The 19044-nt window shown below is 48.4% G+C and overlaps 5 protein-coding genes and 1 pseudogene across 7 annotated transcripts; 3 read left to right on the forward strand and 3 right to left on the reverse strand.

Annotated features, from left to right (window-relative positions):
- The first annotated feature begins 2424 nt into the window (after nucleotides 1-2424).
- LOC120656357 lies at nucleotides 2425-4609 on the forward strand. Of its 3 annotated transcripts, none has more exons than XM_039934426.1 (4): nucleotides 2425-2681; nucleotides 2774-2846; nucleotides 4110-4171; nucleotides 4317-4609. In XM_039934426.1, the coding sequence occupies exons 1-4, from the start codon at nucleotides 2520-2522 to the stop codon at nucleotides 4374-4376; spliced, it is 357 nt and encodes a 118-aa protein (XP_039790360.1). In that variant the 5' UTR covers nucleotides 2425-2519; the 3' UTR covers nucleotides 4377-4609. The 3 variants fall into 3 exon arrangements, with proteins under 3 accessions (XP_039790360.1, XP_039790359.1, XP_039790358.1); XM_039934425.1 differs by having other exon boundaries at nucleotides 2426-2681; nucleotides 4110-4193; XM_039934424.1 differs by having other exon boundaries at nucleotides 2428-2681; nucleotides 4110-4199.
- A 496-nt stretch (nucleotides 4610-5105) lies between these two features.
- On the reverse strand, nucleotides 5106-6282 carry LOC120656356 (transcription factor GTE10-like). The gene is made up of 2 exons (XM_039934423.1): nucleotides 5609-6282; nucleotides 5106-5510 (listed from the first exon to the last, which is right to left on the reverse strand). Exons 1-2 carry the CDS (start codon nucleotides 6245-6247, stop codon nucleotides 5283-5285), a joined length of 867 nt encoding a protein of 288 aa, XP_039790357.1. The 5' UTR covers nucleotides 6248-6282; the 3' UTR covers nucleotides 5106-5282.
- A 1598-nt stretch (nucleotides 6283-7880) lies between these two features.
- Nucleotides 7881-9785, forward strand: LOC120656359 (acetylajmalan esterase-like). Its single transcript, XM_039934428.1, has one exon. It carries the CDS (start codon nucleotides 8162-8164, stop codon nucleotides 8738-8740), a length of 579 nt encoding a protein of 192 aa, XP_039790362.1. The 5' UTR covers nucleotides 7881-8161; the 3' UTR covers nucleotides 8741-9785.
- Nucleotides 8807-9385, forward strand: LOC120653610 (GDSL esterase/lipase At5g03980-like). The gene has a single exon (XM_039931318.1). It carries the CDS (start codon nucleotides 8807-8809, stop codon nucleotides 9383-9385), a length of 579 nt encoding a protein of 192 aa, XP_039787252.1.
- Nucleotides 9786-9947: 162 nt separating the features above from the next.
- On the reverse strand, nucleotides 9948-17135 carry LOC120656358 (CMP-sialic acid transporter 5). The gene is made up of 16 exons (XM_039934427.1): nucleotides 16881-17135; nucleotides 16527-16783; nucleotides 16193-16309; nucleotides 15655-15711; nucleotides 15458-15535; nucleotides 15308-15352; nucleotides 15154-15213; nucleotides 14250-14372; nucleotides 14046-14123; nucleotides 13634-13703; nucleotides 13158-13265; nucleotides 12947-13080; nucleotides 12785-12861; nucleotides 12514-12562; nucleotides 12364-12427; nucleotides 9948-10322 (listed from the first exon to the last, which is right to left on the reverse strand). Exons 2-15 carry the CDS (start codon nucleotides 16695-16697, stop codon nucleotides 12377-12379), a joined length of 1218 nt encoding a protein of 405 aa, XP_039790361.1. The 5' UTR covers nucleotides 16698-16783; nucleotides 16881-17135; the 3' UTR covers nucleotides 9948-10322; nucleotides 12364-12376.
- On the reverse strand, nucleotides 10270-12356 carry LOC120653611 (annotated as a pseudogene).
- Nucleotides 17136-19044: the final 1909 nt, after the last annotated feature.

The following is a 19044-nucleotide window of genomic DNA, read 5'->3' on the forward strand; positions in this document are numbered from 1 at the left end:
TTTTACTTGATTTTCTGACGGTAATTCAATTTTTTTTTCCAGTTTTTGAGATCCATTCACGCTTCAACATCACATGCTCTGTTGCGTCACGGCGAGCAAGCAGTACTACTCGGCATGCTCTCTGACTTTTTACCCTGACGACGAGATGAAATGCTGTCGAGTTGAGCGTTGAGCCCATCCCCCAAATCGCTCGCTCTGTCAGTTGTCAAGCCCACATGTTGGACAGCAAGAAGAACGTGCGCCTCCGGTCGCGCATGGACTCGACGACTCGCCTGCTCGTGCTCTTTTTCCCTGGACGATTCAAGCCGCGCGAGAGGGAATTGGTTTGGAAGAAGGAACGGCCGCCAGTGCAGCCGCCGGACGGCGACCGGAAGCTGGCGAGTCCACACCACATGTGTTGACCTGGAACGAAGCGCAACGCACGCTCTGGTTCCTCGGTCAAGGGCCGAGCACACATGCGGGAGAAGTTCACAGCACATGTTTGGCGCCGGGGACTTTGCATTGAGGGCAACTGCCAACTGGGCAAGATGATTGACCAGATCCCAGCAACTCAACCTTGGCCCTGACGTATGGTGCCGGTAGAATAGAAGAGTGAAATTGTTTTTTTTTTTTGGTCGAGGCCTAGGTTATTCAGGATGTTCTTGCCTCAAAAGGAACAAAAAGAAAGGGAGTGAGCAATCAGCAGGACGAAGAGCTTTCATGATCGAAGAGAGTAATGCAGCTGCGAATAGTCTATTGGTTATAGAAGGCTCAGTAGTACTTTCGGTCCTGGATTCGACCCCTGTGGAAGTAAATATTTTAGAATTTAACGGTATTATGTATTTAGTGGTAGGTGATATTTCCGTCGACAGTAAGACGCTACTGGTGACTTTATTAATCTCAAGAATTTGTGAGTGTCTGAGTTGTAGTGGGTAATTAAAAAAAGAAAAAGAAGAGAGTAATGCAGCTGGTAGCACACGTAACGATCGAGCTGCATAACAATACGGAGATTATTTTATTTATTTATTGTTTTTGAGAGGAGGAGGTTTTTTTTTTGAGAAAGGGTTAGATTTTTATTTATACAGAACTCTTACAACCAAGCCCCCTGATCGGGTACCCCTGAAAGAAAAGGAAATTACACATAAGTTCAGTAAAGGAGCATCCGGTGCTCGTCGCCGTCGCCGACCATCGCTACCATCGCCTGATTCTCCTCCATCTCCGCAATGAAGAAGATCCAGAATGAAGCTTCCGGCCGATTCCCGAATCGACGAAGACTCTTCAAATTTTGAGCCCATCAGTAGCACATCGTGCTGCTGTTGAAACGATGAACGTCCCGGGCAAACCTCAACTTCATCGGGAACAACGCCAGTCGCATCACCATCGAGTTCTGGCCAACAAGCAACAATCCCACAAAGGGATACAAGAACACCGGCCCGCATACAGGAGCTGGTGGAGCTTTAACCTCCAAAGGAAAACTCCTTGGAGGGACACAAATCCGATGAACATTCCACCGGTAAAAGCATCGAGCCTTCTCCAGACAACAGCCAAGTTGAAGGGCACGGATTGAGCATCGCCATTGACACGAGGGCAACAGACGATCCAAGAAGGCACACAGAAGATTCTAGCATCGACGCAAGAGAAGCCAACGATAAAAAAATCGCCGAAGCCAAACCTCCTGCAGGAGATACTGTCGTTGTACACCACTCGCCAACAGAAGAGCACCGGAACCCGCCCCCCAACGACATAGCCGACGCCAGAAAAGCTCGGAAGAAGAACAAACCTCACTCTGTCGCCGGCACATGAGCTGAAGAAGGACGCGCCGTCACCATGGCCAAAGCCACTCACGGCCCAACCATCCAAACCTAGACCGGAGACGAAGCAGAGGAACAAAAGCTTCACCGCACCGTCGACGAAGCAGGCGCCGCCGCCGGGGAAGAAACTGGACTCTCCATGTGGGGAAACCGCCATAAGAGTGATTATTAGAGCCTAGAAAGCTAAACTACTTTAGGCCTACACTGTACAACATCATACCGGAGATCCGGCTTCCCCAACCCCTTCGGCGCCGACAGGGTAGCCAGGAGGGGAAGGGGAAGCGACGAGATCGGAGCAGGAGCCGGAGATCGCCTCGTTGCCGCCGTGATTTACTGTAGCAGGGGAAAGTAAACGGATAAGAACGCCCGCGCGGAAGGGGATAGATTGGATTTTTTTTTAATCTCCGAGGAGGAGGTTTTTGAATTGGGCTGGTATTCATGCGTGATGGGCCCATGTAGCTTGCAGCCCCAAACCGGCCGGCGGCCGCACGCCCAGGGCCAGAAACAGCACAACTTGCAGGGCCGGACGGGAATGCCCTCGCGGAGGGAGATCCGGGCAGTGAGCCGCGACATGGCCCGCGTACGCTGCCGCGCCGGAGGGTAAAGGCCGCGTCCGAAGGGTTTGCTGGTTCCCCCCCTCCCCCCTCTCTCTCTCTCTCTCTCTCTCTCTCTCTCCCCCTCCTCTCCCGCGGCGGCGCCTGCGAACCCGAACCCATCCGCCGCCACGCCATGGCCAAGTTCAACGTGGTGCAGAAGAACAAGCGCCAGTGGAAGCAGGACCGCAAGCGCGCCGCGCATGGGGAGCCCGGCACCGGCAAGCTCAAGCAGAGGACCGCGCCCGTCTCCATGTCCGGCAAGCGGAAGCGCAAGCTCGATCGCCGCCTCAACCGGGTAGGTCCGGCGGTTTTCTTCTCTGGGATGTTGTTTACTCGTGCGGAGGTTTGGCGTCTCTGATGTCTCTCTTGGTGGTTTCTGGGGTGCAGGAGCAGAAAGAGGCTGCGATGATTAAGGCGCTGGAGAACAACATGGGGGATGTCGACATGGTCTCTGCTGAAGGTGTGGTTCTTGGGCTGCTGGCTTGTTTTGATAGGGGTGACGAGAAATTGATCCTTTTGGGATTCAATTAGTTCGATTTCTTTTTAGATTTTTTTTTCATTTTAGAATTTCGTGTAGTAATATGTTGTGATTTGATAGGATTGGCCTAGATTAGTTGTTTGGAGGGTTAGGGGTAATTGCAAAAGTAATTGTTGCTAAAGTAGTGCTGTAGAGAATTGCAGAACTGTATTTCTACAGCCGTTTGTTTCAGCATTTAGTTGAGGGATAACACAATGTGGTATGGTGCATCCCGTGATGCTTGCTTCTCAGTTTGTAAAGATCACAGTAGATTTGATGGGCAAGTTGGATATTACTGTTTATTGCATCCTTGATCATGACAAAACTGATTGTGCTGTTTCCATCTTGCTCGACACTACGCTTGTTGGTGGTATTTCATCTAGTTGGTATTTGGAAAAAGATTTTCCGTCTAGCATGTTTTGTAGGGAAAGTTTATTTTGTTTGTGTTGGTAACTGTATTAACTTCACTTGAAAACAGAGAATATTTCTAAAACATACAAAGCAAAGTTATTTTGGTCATTGTGATGAAATACATTTCCGTCCAATAACTGACCTACCAAGGCAAAGGCATAGCCAGTTTCTGGACCATGGCTGACTCTAGATAGGCGAATCAAACAAAGAGACTCTGTTTGAGGATTCTTCTTAGAATAACAGTTTCCCAACAGTTATATATTCTAATTTGTTATGGACTGCTAAACTCTTATGAAAAATATGCCTATATACGGCAATCGGTATATTAGTATCAATTATAGTGAGGTCCATATAGATAGTGAAACTAATTTTACAATTTCAATGTGCAATAATTTTTTAAAATGTATTTTGGAAGAAAACATGCCTCTCCTTTTCTGACAGGGCCATTTGCTTGCTCATTTCCTGGTGCAGGATGTGACTGTGATACACTTTTTTCAAAAAGATGCAGCTAACTAGGCTTACTTTTCTCTCTCTCACAAATCTGCAGTTTTTCCAATCTAGGTCATGTGTGTCCTAGGCTCTTAACATGGGTAGAGATGATCTTAGATTAGCCTGCCTACCTAGGGAATTCCATTGCCTTCTGTTCTTTCTGTCATATTATCTCAGTGCGCTGTTTGATGTCATTTCCACATAATATTTGGTTTGGCACATCTTCTCTTGTTGACCTTTGACCTCTATAAATATTTATCACATATTACTACAACACAGTTTCTTACTTTTGTACTTTATGGACAGAGTCTTCAGAAGCTGCAAAGGGCAAGCCTCAAGTGAAGCTCACTGTGAAGAAAAACTCCAGGGTACAGATCAAAAGATTAAAAGGCAAAGGTCCTGTTCATCATCTTAGTACCATCAAACACCAATTCCTTCTTTGTATACAATCAAGCAGTTTGCTTACTTCGTGCCATCACGAGATACATCTAACCTTGTTGATTCACTACGCAGGTAGAAAGAAAGCCAAAAATGCAAAACCGCCCACAAAGGACAAAGTTGACTCCATGGTAGAGTGAAGGACAGGACCCAATCGCCAGTACTGTGAAACCTTTGTACGTTTGCTGAGAACCAGCAAGGACTGCGGAGACTGACCTTGGCCGAACACTGGGCTTGAATGTTCATTAGGGACTACTTAGATCTGGTGTTAATGTATCGAACTTCAAACATGAATCAAGTTTTGTAATAGTTGAGTATGCATGGTTTTTTCCCAGTTCCTGTTGGTTGTGGAGATGTCTTGTTCTGAATATGCGCACGTCAGTTTTTATGATCAACAGGTTTCGTGGTTGTGCATGTCTGGAGATGCGAGGCTCTGTCAGAGCTGCTGTGTATTTTTTGATCATACACAACCACGAAGTTTGGGTGCTCACCTACGCCCAAGTGCAAGCTGATCTACTCGGCGGAGTATCTGGCAGTAGTGTAAGTGCAACTTCAATCCAGACAATTACATAAGCTGCTGGCTCCACAAAAACAAAAAAGCATTACATAAGCTGCTGATTGGCTTCATTGCGAGGCCGTTTCAAAGACTCGATCAGCTGGCAAGATAGGCGTAAATTCCGTGTGTATTTGTTGACGTGTGTGCCTGGCCTGAAAAATTCTGTATGTTGTAATACTAGAAGTAAGTTCTAGCACCAATTTGTATATTGTACTAATACATTGCGATACCCTCTGACATCTTGCCCAGAACTAAAGGAAATAACACATGTTCAGCGCTGAAACAAAAAGACCTGCCATGCTCAGCACTGAAGAAATTTTGTTCACGTTACATTACACAGACAAATAGTATATCAGACATGCCCATTACACACAATACATAACTGAGCACACCATCAGTGCATGGCACCTTCTCTCTAACCTACAGCGCATCAGACAAATAACTACTGGCATGTTCAGAGATTTCAGACAGCTCAGTTCTACAGCTTATCTATCCTGCTCCTGCAGTCCTGCCTGCTTAGGCTGCAGGACTACGCGTCGGCCTTGAGGAAGAGCCCGAGCTGCCGCATGATGCCGGGACGGCCATACTCGGCGATGCACAGGCGCTGCAGGACCTCTGGGTGGATGCTCTCGTTTGGCTGCACCGCCCTCTCCATCTCCATCAGCTCCCGGCGGACCTTCGCCCTGTAGATCGCGCCGGCAAGGCAAACCGCCCTGGGCGCGGCGCGCTGGACGCCTCGGACCTTCGTTTGTTCGGCAATCCGCGCCACTTCCGACGCCGGATGCGACGGTGGTTGTGCGGGGCTGACGACCTCAGGAAGAAGAGCAGGTGGAGCTGTACTGCCAGCGCCGTCGTCGGGGACGCTCTCCGGATCGGTGCTCTGCGACGCCTCTGGTGCTGGGTCCGGCGGCGGCTGCGCGGAGGTCCCGTTCTCCTCGGGAAGAAGAACCGCCGGTGGGGCTCGGCCGCTCACGACCTCGTCGGAATCGCTGCCCGAGCTGCTCCCGTCGGAATCGCTGCTTGAGCTACTGCTGCTGTCGGAGTCTGAATCAGACGCGCCGCAGATGTCGACGTCCTCTTCGTCCTGCTCCGGGATGGCGTCGCTTCTGATCACCTCCATCGTCACGGAGCCGTGCTCTTCCTTGGGGAGGAAACCCGCATCCGCGATGAGGCTTTCCTCGGCGAACTTGTCCAGCCGCGTTTTCAACTCGAACAAGACAGAGTCTTCCACTTTGAGGACGTCGATCTCGATCTCACCTTCGGGATCAGCGCCGCCACCGAACTGCTGCTGCAGGAACTCCACGATGTGGCCTGGCACCGCCGCCAGCGAGGCCAGGCGACCGGCAAGCTGCTCCCTCTCATCGGGCGACATGCGTGGCACCTCTATATGCCTCTGCTTCTGATTCTGATGCAGTGGAGGTGACATCTTCCTCCTCTTCACAGATTGCATCTTGCCGCCAGCCTCCACCCGTGGTTACGGCCGTGGCTCGGCGGCCAGGATCCGCTTCCTCCTGCCGGCGGGTGCTGCGCCGCCCTTGCATGCCGGTCCGCGGGATATGAGCTCAGCCTTCTTCACGAGTTCGCGCAGGGCCTCGAGCTCCGAAGCCATCCGCTTGTGGAGGAGATCAAGCGCGGGGTCGACGGGCATCTCGCCGCCGACGGTTGAAGCCTCCGCCCCGTCCTCGACGTTGTTGCGGGCGCGCTTGGTGCGCTTCCCCCTGGGCACGGCGAACACCTCGATCTGCTTCTCGCTGACGTGGAACCCGCCGGTGCCGGCCCGGCAGGACGACGAATCCCGCGCCACCATCACGCCGCTGCGGTAAGCAGGCAAACTGGCGCTCGACGGTGGTGGGTGGTGGTGGAGCCGATCCGCCGGCGGCGGCGGCGGCGGCAGGGAGGGGCGAGAAAGTGGAGTACGTGGTGGGATGAATGGATCGAGACAGCGCGGAGACGTGGCCTCTATTTATTGAGGCGCCACGGCGAGTTGCCGAGTACGGTTCGAATCGGATGGAGTCGGTGTCGGATCCTGTCGCCGCCAGCGAGGTTTTCTTTTCTGTCTCCTCCCTGGTGTCGGAATCGGATACAGCAGAGGCGACTTTGATTTGCAGGGACGTGGCTTTCAGTAATTCAGTTGGATCTACTGTAAAATTTTTTTTCTTCACATATTTACTATGTAAGTACGTATTAAACTTCCATTTGCACTAAACTAACTAATTTCCTTAGGGCACCCGCAATGTAAGAAAAAGCGATTCATAGGCAATAAATGTCATACTATGGTCTGTACATAAACATTGCAGAAACCAGTCTATTCGAAAGGATCATAGCGCTATAGCCGGGTTGTAAGAAATTTAAAAAATATTTTTATTTCTCACTTCTATGTGTTGGTGGAAGATGTTGGAGAAGGTAGAACCAGTTGTTACTGTTTTAAGTGAGCACACATTGTGAAGTTTGTTACAATCTATGGACTACTTTGTCTCGGCCCACCATAAAGATCAGTTGCTCTATATACGATTTTGCTGCCCTATAAACCAACAGTTTACGAAGATAACTTGGTGAATTTAGTTTAGTATTTTGATAATTAATTTTTTTAGTAATAAGATTAGAGCCCAGCCCTTTAAAGCCCGGCCCTTGTATTATCTAGACTAAAAATTAAGACATTTTACCACCCTTAGACGTGCGCGGCGCCTTGATGATACTTAGCATGATAACGATCAAAGTACCCTGAAACATGGATGATTAGACTGCAAACATTATAGTGCTTGATGCGGCCAAGATTTCACGATGGTTCAAGACCGCAAGATCAATTTGCTATATGTTTGTTATTTGTTAATACTCGTCATGTAGCTCTTGGTTTTGTTCGGACATTTTTTTTTGTTACTACCGCAAGAGTAAAGCAAATCCACATTTTAGTTCTGAAACGAGTAACTTTTTTCTTTTGAAACGAATCCACATTTTAATTCTGAACTTTCCTCTTTGAGTCTAGCTAGCTAGCTAGCTAGTAGTATTCAACGATCAATAACGAACAATACTCCAACTAGCAAAAGCCATGTCGATTGACCCCTTTGATGATGCAATCCAGGGCTGTTACTCGGTCGAGGCCCGTGCAAGAACACGCCGCTGATCCAGCTAGTTTCCCTGACGCCTGGAGTTCGCTACTTGGAAGACATGGCGAGATGGAGGCTCGGTCCACGGCGTCAACCCCGCTTGTCAATCAATCAGTCTCCGACTCGGACGGCGATGATCGCTTTGGTTTCCTAGTCCGATCGGCTAGGCGAAGTGAGTCCCCGTCCCGCTCAATAAAAGGAACCTGCTGGGTCTCAATCCTCTCCACACCGAAGCGAGAGACGGCGGCCATACGCCATAGATGGCAACCATGGCTCGCATCCTGCTCGCCGCGTTCGTGGCTCTAATCCTCGTCGGCGTCGGCCCGTGCCACGCAAGGCCGGCGCCGCAGCATGCTGCCATGTCGGCAGCGAAAGGGAAGGCCGCGGCGGTGGACGGCATCACGGCCATCTACAACTTCGGCGACTCCCTGTCGGACACCGGCAACCTGCTACGCGAAGGCGCCGCCGGCATGCTGCAGTACACCACGGGCCCTCCCTACGGCTCCGCCATCGGCGGCGCCACCGGGCGATGCTCCGACGGGTACCTCATGATAGACTTCCTCGCCAAGGATCTCGGCTTGCCGCTGCTCAACCCGTACCTCGACAAGGGCGCCGACTTCGCCCACGGCGTCAACTTCGCCGTCGCCGGCGCCACGGCCCTCGACGCGGCGGCGCTCTCGAGGAGAGGGGTCTCCGTCCCCCACACGAACAGCTCGCTCGCCGTCCAGCTGCAGCAGTTCAAGGACTTCATGAGCGCCCACACCCGGTCCCCGCAGGAGATCCGCGAGAAGCTGGCCCGGTCGCTGGTCATGGTGGGCGAGATCGGCGGCAACGACTAAAACTACGCCTTCGCGGCGAACAGGCCGGCGGGCGACGGCGAGCGCAACCTCTACAACTTCGGGCGCATGGCGGCCGGCGTGGTCGAGGCGACGGCGCTCGTCCCCGACGTGGTGCGGTCCGTGACGAGCGCGGCCAGGGAGCTCCTCGACATGGGCGCGACGCGGCTGGTGATCCCCGGAAACTTCCCGCTGGGGTGCGTGCCGAGCTACATGGCCGCGGTGGACGACAAGGACCCGGCGGCGTACGACGCCACCGGCTGCCTCGCGGCGCTGAACCTGTTCGCCCAGATGCACAACGTGCTGCTGCAGCAGGGCATCCGGGAGCTGCGCCGGGCGTACCCGGGCGCCACCATCGCCTACGCCGACTACTTCTACGCGTACGTGCGGATGCTGCGGGACGCCGGCGAGGCGGGGTTCGACGCGGCGGCGCTGACCAGGGCGTGCTGCGGCGCCGGCGCCGGCGCGTACAACTTCGACATGGACCGGATGTGCGGCGCGCCGGGCGCGTCGGTGTGCGCGAGGCCCGAAGAGCGCGTCAGCTGGGACGGCGTGCACCTGACGCAGCGCGCGTACAGGGTCATGACCGACTTGCTCTACCACAAGGGGTTCGCGTCCCCGGCGCCGGTGGAGTTCCCGCGTGCGTGAAGATCGACGTGCATCCTTCGTTAGGCTGGCCAGTTGGTGTCGTGGATTGCATGTTCTACTTTTGTCAGTGTCTTTCACCTTTGTTTTTGTGCAACCTGTGTATAAAGGGTTTAAGGATTAGTTGGCAAATTAGTATTAGTTCCAAGTTTTAAGGATTCAGTCTGCAATTTGCTTTACTGTTCTTTTTTTGAAACATTTGCTTTACTGGTTATACAAGCGCATCTCGTTTCCGCCCAAATAGAAAATAAAGGGTGAATTCACTACAAATTACAATTACTCAGCTGCTCGACCAGAAGGTCCAGAAGTTGAGAGCCTCAGGATTCAGGAACCACCAAACCAGGACGCTGCCTTGCTCCACCAGCAGCTTGTACCCACAGGCCACCATGGTTTGCCCGAAGCCCGGAACAACCCTAACCGGGTAACTTTCACAAAATTGATTTTGTTGGTGTGCCCAGCGATGAAGGGAATGCTGATTTAGAACTTGCAGCTTCAAGCTGTGTAACTTAGCTGCACATCCATGAATTATCAAAAGAGACGCATCTTCCTCATGATTTCACAGAAATTAACATTTAACACAGCTGGAGAATTCGATAACGGATAATATTCATCAACATCCAACAAATTGGTACAAAAAGAATTATCGGATTGCCACTGTTCTGTATACAGCTCCAGGAAAAATTTTGGTTACAAGAATCGTATCTGAGAATCCCTATCCAATTATGTCTATCAAAATGTATGGTATGCTGGTGGTCTGCCACTCCCACAAACCCACTGATGGCCGGCCACCCGCCTCGTCCCAAAAAATGAAAGAAGAAATTGGGGAACACATTGGTGCTTCTTTCTTTTGCCTTTACAGTGTACAATAGTTTATTCAACTCACAATGCTACATAACAATTCTGCTGCTCACACGGCAAAAACGAGCATCTTCTATCCTACCTGCAGAACAGAAAAAAAGTGTCAAGGTGATTGAAAGTGATATATAAATATTTCAGTCAGCATGTTTACTTAGTATATTGCAGATAGAAATATGTAACACGTGTGGACTCGAAGTCAATTTGTAACTACTTAGGAAATGAAAATCCAATATTACAGCCCACACCTTCCAAAACATAACCTATAACTATAACTAACCAGATTATTCTGATCTTGAGGCTTATATTATATCCAAAACATTCTCAGCATGTATCAGCATTTGGTGACTACCATTAATTTATAGGAAAAAGTCCATTTTTTGCCATCCAACTCTTGCCTCGGTTTGATTTTGGCCATCGAACTCCAAAACCGGATATCTTTGACCATCCAACCCTTGAAACCGTTCATTTACGACCGTCGAGCGGTTTTGCTACCCGGTTTCGCTGACGTGGACGCCACGTTGCGGTGGGGTCCACTTGTCAGCCACATCTCTCCTCTCCTCTCCCCTTCCTCTCTCTTTCTTTCTTCTCCTCTCTCTCCACCGCCGGCCCCTGAGCCGCCGCTGCTGTGCTCCACACCCCCAGCCGCCCGCGCCTCCCCTGCCGCTCTCCACCCAATTGCGCCTCTCCCCGGGTCTGCACCTCCTCCGGCCTCCCCGACGCGGATCCGCTCGGATCGGGCGCGGACGCCAGCGGATCGGGCTCCCTCCCTCTCCGCCCTCCCTCCCTCCCTCCCACTCCGCCCTCCCTCCCTCCCTCGAGCTTCCCCCCTTCCAAGCTCCCGCAGCTGCTGCACCAGCCCGTCGATCTCCCGCCGCGCGCTGCCACCGTCTCCCACCACCCCCGCCACCCTCGCGGTGATCTCCGCGGCGCGCGCCCTCACGCCGGCGCCGGCCTCCCTGACGACCTCGGCCAGGGCGCGCGCGAGGTCGTCCGTGTTGGGGACCGCGCCTCCTCCACGGCGAGCCGCGCGTTGAAGAACTGGTCGGCGGCCATGGGCCACGCCAGCATGGGCACCCCGGCCGCGCAGGCCTCCAGCACCGAGTTCCACCCGCAGTCGGTCACGAAGCACCCCACCGCGCGGTGCCGCAGCGCCGCCACCTGCGGCTCCCACCCGCGAAGCACCAGCCCCGTCCCCGCCGCGCCCGCTCGGGCCTCGAGCGGCTACGCATCCAGGCCGTGGCAGGTGTTGCAGACGAACCCCACGCTGTCCAGGTTCCAGAGGAAGTTGTCCTTGATCGCCTCGGCGTGCTCGTCGCCGCCGCCCTCCGTGTAGCTCCGGTACATCCGCGAGAGCTGGCGCCACGGGAAGGCCGGCGCGCCGGGGAGGCCCGGGAGCGAGACGGCGTACCCGCGCCCCGCGTCCCCTTCGGGGGGCCTCGGCATGCGGCGGAACAGCGAGTGCGTGGCGGCGGTGGCGAGCACGCCGGACGGCACGAACACGAGCCGCGGCACGCCCGCATCCGCTGCAAGCGGCTGCGTCCACCCGCAGAAGAAGTCCGAGACCACCGCCACGACGGGGCCGGCGGCCTCCCCGTCGCCGGAGCGGCCGCGGGAAGACCGCAGGAGCCACTCGCCGAGCGGGGTGCGCAGCGCGGCGGCGTGCATGTGGAAGTCGGCGTGCGCGTGGAAGAGAGAGGAGAGGAGAGATGTGGCTGACAAGTGGACCCCACCACCACGTGGCGTCCACGTCAGCGAAACCGGGTAACAACCGCCCGATGGTCGAAAATGAACGGTTTCAAGAGTTGGATGGTCAAAGATACCCGATTTTGGAGTTCGATGGCCAAAATCGAACCGAGGCAAGAGTTGGATGGCCAAAAATGGACTTTTTCCTAATTTATACCTGTTTGTATACTTTCTCAAATTGATATAGCTAATGAACTATCCTATCACAGGTAAAATATCCACTAAAAAGATCAGTCAAACATCCTCTTTTCTGGTTTATACTGAAAGAATTGTAATCATCCGTCTTAATACATTGGCTAGCTACATGCATGACTATATATCATGTTATATTGTCAACAGAGCAACACCACAGAAATCTTTCTACAAGAATCTATGTATACCTCAAAAACAAGCTCATGTAGGCAATAGTGGTTGCCTCTCATCAGTGCCAATCCGATGGCTCGCCTGAAATGACAGTCAACTTAGATATAAGCCTTACAATACAAAATGAAACAACAAATCTATGTTTAAATCAACAACGAGCTACTTACATCATCAGCCGCACCAGCAGTCATATTTACAAAAGAAGATTCAGATGACCTGTGAAAGAACAAGCACCTTATGAGGACACACATTATACAATCCTTAAAAAACAGCTTGCTATTTCTACAACATTAACAGGCATCACAATGCACCTCCCCAAGTTAAAAGCATAGAAGAGAATCATGGATTCAGTGCAAAATAGCACTTCTTGAAAGAGTAGTATATGCCATTGATACAGTTGGAAGAAGGCAAACAGTAAACGCTAAGTGAAAAACTCACCGATGGTTTTGAGTATCTTCCAACTCTAATAAGTCAGCAGGTTTGTCATCTTTGACTTTAGCAAGTGGAGAGAAGAACTGAGGGCAAATGACAGTAAGATATGCGAAACAAAATGAAGGTTGCTTCAATGAAATTAACAAATAAAGGAAAAAGTATGTTCACCTGGTGCATTGAAATAAACACCACTGATATGCCCAGGAGAAAATTAATGGTCAAGGTATGCCCCAAAAATGCAGCAGAAGCTAGGCCAGTAAATATAGTGGCAACAGTTGATGAATACTTCTTCAAAATTGTGTCTGTAATATAATTTCAGTTACAAAGTTAGATATGAGAACTTAAAGAACAATGTAGAACAAATGTAACGCATCATTACCTGCATACTTGAAGAAGAATGAAGATAGAATGCCTTGTGCAGCATTGTTACATATGAGAAACATTGTGGCCCTTGAATGTCCTCGAAGGATATTAAAACTCTCTGGCCCTGCAAATGAACAAGAGAAGATTGTGTCATAAGCATAAGACAGGCCTAACATGCCCATCATGCTACCCCAGAGATTGACACTGGTCATCACTAAGAATGGGCAGTCACATTGGGCCTCCAAGGTTAATTAATAATTACTAGTAAATACTAAAATTCTATACAAAATCAGTCAGTTCATCAATACTTCACTTTATGAAGTAAGGAGTTTATTATGTCTCTCCTTTTGGTACTTCGAAAGCATGGGGTACTATCATACAATTTCTCATTATCACCTAGAATCTGGACCTAAAAATACAGCTAGTGGACAACATGCAGCATTTTGGCATTGACTCTCAATGTAAGACTGAACTTCAAATGAAGGTGCGAACCTTGGAACAAGGCAGTCCCAAGAATGCCAAGGAAGTTGAATATTGCTCCATATCCATACAAAAACAAGTTCTACAAAATCAATGGAAAGATCATTAAAGGAAACAATAGGCAAGATTATAAAGAAATAAAAAGACAAGCAATATGAAGTGAAAACGAAAACAAAAAACAAAACTACAAATAAAATAAGTCGCTGATAGAAGAATGGACAGTACAAGCTACTCTATAGTAACTCAGGGCTCGTTTGGTTCAAACCCTGGACCAGACAGTCTGGAACAGGCAGCATGTCCAGAGTCCAGACCCAGGCGTCTGAAATCTAACACCAGGAGTTGCTGCCTGGAGCAGGCAGGGTGGCCAGGGGCAGAACCAAACAGGCCCTCAAGGCTAAAGTAAACAAACTTATACTCAACTTACCTGGAGATAAATGCTAGTGTCATATTGGCTCTTCAAGGCATATTCATTGTAGACAGAAGCCAGTGAAGGAACAGTTACCTGCAATTCACAATTGTAAATAAATACAACTTATAATTCTACGTTTCTTGGTTGACGGAACTCATAAAAAGAAATGCACATACATGGAGAAAATAAAGGAGATGAGATGGTCGAGCAGCAACTTACAAAAACCAGTGTATATATGTACGCAATAGCAGTGACAGGAAGACCAAATGCGGTATTGCCCGCAGGTACAGTCCGAAGTTGATTGATGCTGATTCCAATAAGCAATAAAGCAAGAGCTTCCCACTGTCAGTATGAAAAAAAGTGGGAGAAAGGTCAACAATAATTGAAGTCAGAACTGTTGCACATGACAGAAGAATTTGCAAAAGGAACAACCTCATTTAATAATAATTCTTATGCTCATATATATGTGGAAAAGAGTAAAAGACCCTTCGTTTGCGTAATTTCTAATGAATTCGTGGGTTCACCTAAAACTATCAGTAAAGACCACCATGGCTAAGGGGGGGTGTTTGGATCCAAGTGCTAGTGCCTAAACAATGCTAAAGTTTAGCACTAGTTCATCCAAATAGGAGTGCTAATGGGGTGGGCTAACTTTAGACAAGACTCAAAAAACTTTAGCAAAGATATGAGTACTAATATGCGCTAAAGTTTAGCATCCAACTTTAGCCCATCCAAATAGGGCCTAAGGCAAGGTGTGATACAATCTTGCTTGCAACATGCCACAGCTTCCAAAATAAGCTTACACTATGCTCATAATCAGACAATCAAGTGCCACATGTTCCAACCATTAAGCAAGAATGCAAGATTCAAAATTAATCGGAAGCATTTATGTTGAAATGTATACTACCTATTCTAGCGCTTAAGCTTTATTTTAATAACGGGTAGTCCACTCATAAGAAGTTCAGAATCCAATTATCTATGCTGAATGATATCAGTGTAATTGGATAATACAACACAGAAGAAATCCAGTAATCCTTTATATTGCATAGCAGAAGAAAAATTTGTACTACAATATCCACATTTATAAGATAAAAATAAAGCAAGATAATGTAAATGTTACCCTTACCTGAATTACAGAGAATCTCCTCCTCATTATAAATTTCAGAAGAACAGCTATGACCAGCACCTAGAGAAGTTTAGATCAGAGGTACTTTGAGATGTGGTGTGTACACACAAACTATAAATAAAGCAGTACAACTGATAGTACAAGAAAAATGTACCTTTAGATTGCTTAGCATTTTCACAGTTGCAGGATTGAAGTACAACTGCACAATTGACTCAATATGTCAGATTGTTACAATATAACAAGGCAATATCAACATCTACCCGTAAAATAACAATACTCTGCAAGTAAACCCAACAAAAATTACCTGCATGATAAATTTTAGGTAATTGTTGATAGCATATAGGAGAGCAGGAACAGCTAGAAGTACATTATTACGAGCTGCCTACAAAAGCAAATAGTGAATGGTCAGATAATGTGACAAAAAAACAACAACACTATATATCAAAGTACAATGTCTCCTCAGTACAGGTAAATCAGAAACTAATCGATGAGATAGATCACCTGTATGAAGGTCGAACGTCCCAAAAGTGGCTTTTCTCCAACCTTTTGCTTTCTAGACTGTCACATTTCAACAAGACAACAATAAGGTAAACAAAATAGAAACTGTAAATACAAAACAAGCTGAAGAGAAAACACTACATAGTAACTGTACTTCAGTATAGCCATCAGGAGTCATGGAAATAAACTTTTGGGGAATACAAACAAAATTATAAGCTAATCTCGACAAATAGAAAATAAAACTTTGTTCAGATTTTGAGTACCAAAGCAAGATTGCCTCTCCGCATTTTAAAGGCATTGTCAGCTAAAAGATGACTTTGAGAGTCTCTTTTCCATTTCCTTTTATATGCAGGCGATTTGGGTCATAAGATCCTTGCGCTAGGACCCAAAAGTGCTTCCAGTGGGCTACTTATTAAGAGTTCTATAAGTTATGAACTCAACTAAGAAAGAGCCCATGCAGGACGGATTATCTTCATTATTGTGGTCGCTTCAAGTTGGAGTGCAAGTGCAGAGATGGAAAATATAAGCAAAAGGAACAAACCTGAATTATGAGCATCACGATAGCAAAGATAACTTTCATAACCTCTGTCAGAAAGTTAACACTGATGGGACTGAACTGAAACTTCCCATCAACCTTTGACATGAACACTAGGATGGGCTGCACAAACAAAGCCAAACATTAAAACAGCTCCTCAACACTGATCATTGCGACGTAACACTACAGCGAAGGGTCAAGTAAAGCATGGTTGCATAGCATCAGTATTAGTAATACCATTACTTCTGTACCAGATTCATGATGCTATGTGACCTAAACATTGATCGCAGAAACGTTTGCAGGTGAGGGATTGGGAATGAAGCATTTAGCCACAACGAACCTGGAGGCCGACAAGGATGCAGTCGCCGACAACTAGGAAGACGTTGAGCGCGCGGAACTTGGACGATATCTTGCTGCGGTGCTTGTCATAGGCCCTGGACACGCTCCGCGGGCTCGGCACCACCAGCCGGTTGCGGCAGACGCTGCATTCCACCACCCCATTCCGCTGCATCTCCGCTGGCCACCAGCTACGTGGCCCACGCCCGCCGAGATGCCGCTCAGTCCCCGCGGCCCCGGAGAGATCACGAGAGCATGCACCTGCAGCGACCACACCATTTTCAGCAAATCGACGGCAATATACCGGAGCAGACTGCATACTCGAGCAGATCCGAGGGGTCCCGCTCGGCCTCCGCACCTCGGGGAAGGCGTGCCGGTGTCGGTGCGGATCTCGCAGATCTGGCCCCGGCCTGGGAGCCGCGCGCGCGGCGGATCGGGCTTGGTCTGGCTGGGTTCCGGCCGGGGTTTCTGGCGATAGCACGGCGGTTCGGTGCGGCGAGGGGAGCGGAGGTGCCCGTGGGAGGCTCGCTCCGGGATCTCGAGCTCCGGCAGGAGTCGGGGGCGGAGGAGAAAGGTGTGAGGGGAGAAGAGGAGAGGAAGGTGGGGTTGGGGGGGGGGGGGGGGGGGGGACGCGACAGGAGGGCGGGGGTTCCGGTGTATTTATCACGGAATATTGAGTGGAGTAAGTGATTTATTTGTATTTATTTAAAGAAAGATTTGAGTCTTGATCGAGAGTTTATGGCGCTCTGATTTTTGGCGCGAGTGGCGGTGTGATTTGTGACAAATGATCGTCCCGGTCGTCTTGCTCAATCCGGACGGTTCTTTGCCCCCGAGAGCACCGAGCTGAGCATGAATTATAATAACTCAACATTCAGAGAAACACCAACCGAAACGTAGAGTTAAAAAATTACTCCAAAATATAGATGGTGGCAGATACAATCTACATACCAACAGTAAAAAGACTCAACTCACTTAACAGAACGAGAAACTTGGTACAAAGACAAATGAGTATCATGGTTTCCCATTAAAACTATAACAGTGATTGAAAAATAACAAGAGATCGACAATCAGGGTTCAAATCCTCAAGGTGGCGTTCTCACTAGAATTTCGAGTGCATTCATTAATCAGGCGTATCATAGAGAAAATTTGATCCCTAGCGTCCTCCTGACATATAGTCATAAAAGAGTACAGGTAGGGAGCGTAATGCAAGATGACGCCTCTAAGGAGGATATGACATTAAAAAAATATCATTGTCGGACACAGATGGAGTTTTCAACCATCAAAATTAAAGTGAGTACGGTGAGCTTTAACAATACCCCAACAAGGTGAGTTGTTGTTAGTGGATCCTAGCAGAAGGATGTTTGAGCTTTCGTTCGTGATATCTAAATCCAAATACCACATAATAACCTACAAGGTTTGCAGGGATCATAATGCAATACAGGGGACACCCTCAAGTCGCCCAAGCTAGGGGAGCGACGTGAGGAAGGAGGGAGGCTGGGAGGGTTCTACTCCCTCCGTTCCAAATTATAAGTCATTTCGAGAATTTTGGAGAGTCAAATTTTTTCAAATTTAATCAAATTTATACAATAAAATAATAATATTTACGATACCAATTAAGTATCGTTGGATTATTTGTTAGTTATATTTTCATAGTATACTTATTTGATGTCATAAATCTTTGTGTTTCTCTCTATTTTGGTCAAACATTGAGATGATTTGACTCTCCAAGATTCTTGGAATGACTAATAATTTGGAACGGAGGGAGTACAACCTATTTTGATTAATACAATTAGGATTAAAACTAGAGTTGTGAGTTTCGACTTTCAAGGTTGGATTCTCATGTAGGGTTTAAAGGGAAAGCCACGATGACAAGTTATAGTAGCAAAATAAGTAACGGATCTAAATTCTCCATTTGATTCCTAGGGATTAAAGTTTAGTCCCGTCACATCAAATGATAATTTTGCTATTTAAAAGTATTAAATTAAATCTATTTACAAATTTTTTGTACACTGGTGAGTGCTAATTCGCGAGACGAAATTAATGAGCCTAATTAATCTATGATTTGCTATAGTGATGCTACAATAACAATTTGCTAATCATGGATTAATTTATCTCACTAGATTCATCTCACAAATTAGCCCAATGATTCTGCAATTAGTTTTGTAATTATACTTTATTTAATACTTCTAAATAATAATTTTTTATGTAATAGAACTAAAGTTTAGCTATCGGGAACCAAACACTCGACAAGAAAAATAGATGAGGTAAGATATAACCACATAAACAAACCTGCTATGATATGAAACAACATAGAGAGAAAGCATTGGCGCGGACTGTGGAGTGGGTAATGTGCAAGAAGCATCGAGGGAAAGTACGTGAAAAAAGAGATTTTTAGGTATTGGATCCCATTTATTTCACACACCCGTTCATCCAAAATGTTAATTCGCAAGTAGCAACTCCCATCCACGAGAGAGAGAGAGAGAGAGAGAGTACCAACTCACATAATTCGAGAGTTGAGGGTG

This window comes from Panicum virgatum, chromosome 1N, assembly GCF_016808335.1.
Source record: "Panicum virgatum strain AP13 chromosome 1N, P.virgatum_v5, whole genome shotgun sequence".
In the NCBI taxonomy this organism is placed as follows: Eukaryota; Viridiplantae; Streptophyta; class Magnoliopsida; order Poales; family Poaceae; genus Panicum; species Panicum virgatum.

Excerpts from the sequence above, each read along its gene's own strand:
- LOC120656357 (XM_039934424.1), top strand. The coding sequence starts at position 2,520 with ATGGCCAAGTTCAACGTGGTGCAGAAGAACAAGCGCCAGTGGAAGCAG. Across the intron at positions 2,682-2,773 it reads TCGATCGCCGCCTCAACCGG|GAGCAGAAAGAGGCTGCGAT; the intron begins GTAGGTCCGGCG and ends TCTGGGGTGCAG. Across the intron at positions 4,200-4,316 it reads CAAAAGATTAAAAGGCAAAG|GTAGAAAGAAAGCCAAAAAT; the intron begins GTCCTGTTCATC and ends TTCACTACGCAG.
- LOC120656356 (XM_039934423.1), bottom strand. The coding sequence starts at position 6,247 with ATGCAATCTGTGAAGAGGAGGAAGATGTCACCTCCACTGCATCAGAAT. Across the intron at positions 5,511-5,608 it reads CACCTGCTCTTCTTCCTGAG|GGCGGTTTGCCTTGCCGGCG; the intron begins GTCGTCAGCCCC and ends CGCCGCGCCCAG.
- LOC120656359 (XM_039934428.1), top strand. The coding sequence starts at position 8,162 with ATGGCAACCATGGCTCGCATCCTGCTCGCCGCGTTCGTGGCTCTAATC.
- LOC120653610 (XM_039931318.1), top strand. The coding sequence starts at position 8,807 with ATGGCGGCCGGCGTGGTCGAGGCGACGGCGCTCGTCCCCGACGTGGTG.
- LOC120656358 (XM_039934427.1), bottom strand. The coding sequence starts at position 16,697 with ATGCAGCGGAATGGGGTGGTGGAATGCAGCGTCTGCCGCAACCGGCTG. Across the intron at positions 15,712-16,192 it reads TCGTGATGCTCATAATTCAG|TCTAGAAAGCAAAAGGTTGG; the intron begins GTTTGTTCCTTT and ends GAAATGTGACAG. Across the intron at positions 13,266-13,633 it reads TGGGACTGCCTTGTTCCAAG|GGCCAGAGAGTTTTAATATC; the intron begins GTTCGCACCTTC and ends GTTCATTTGCAG.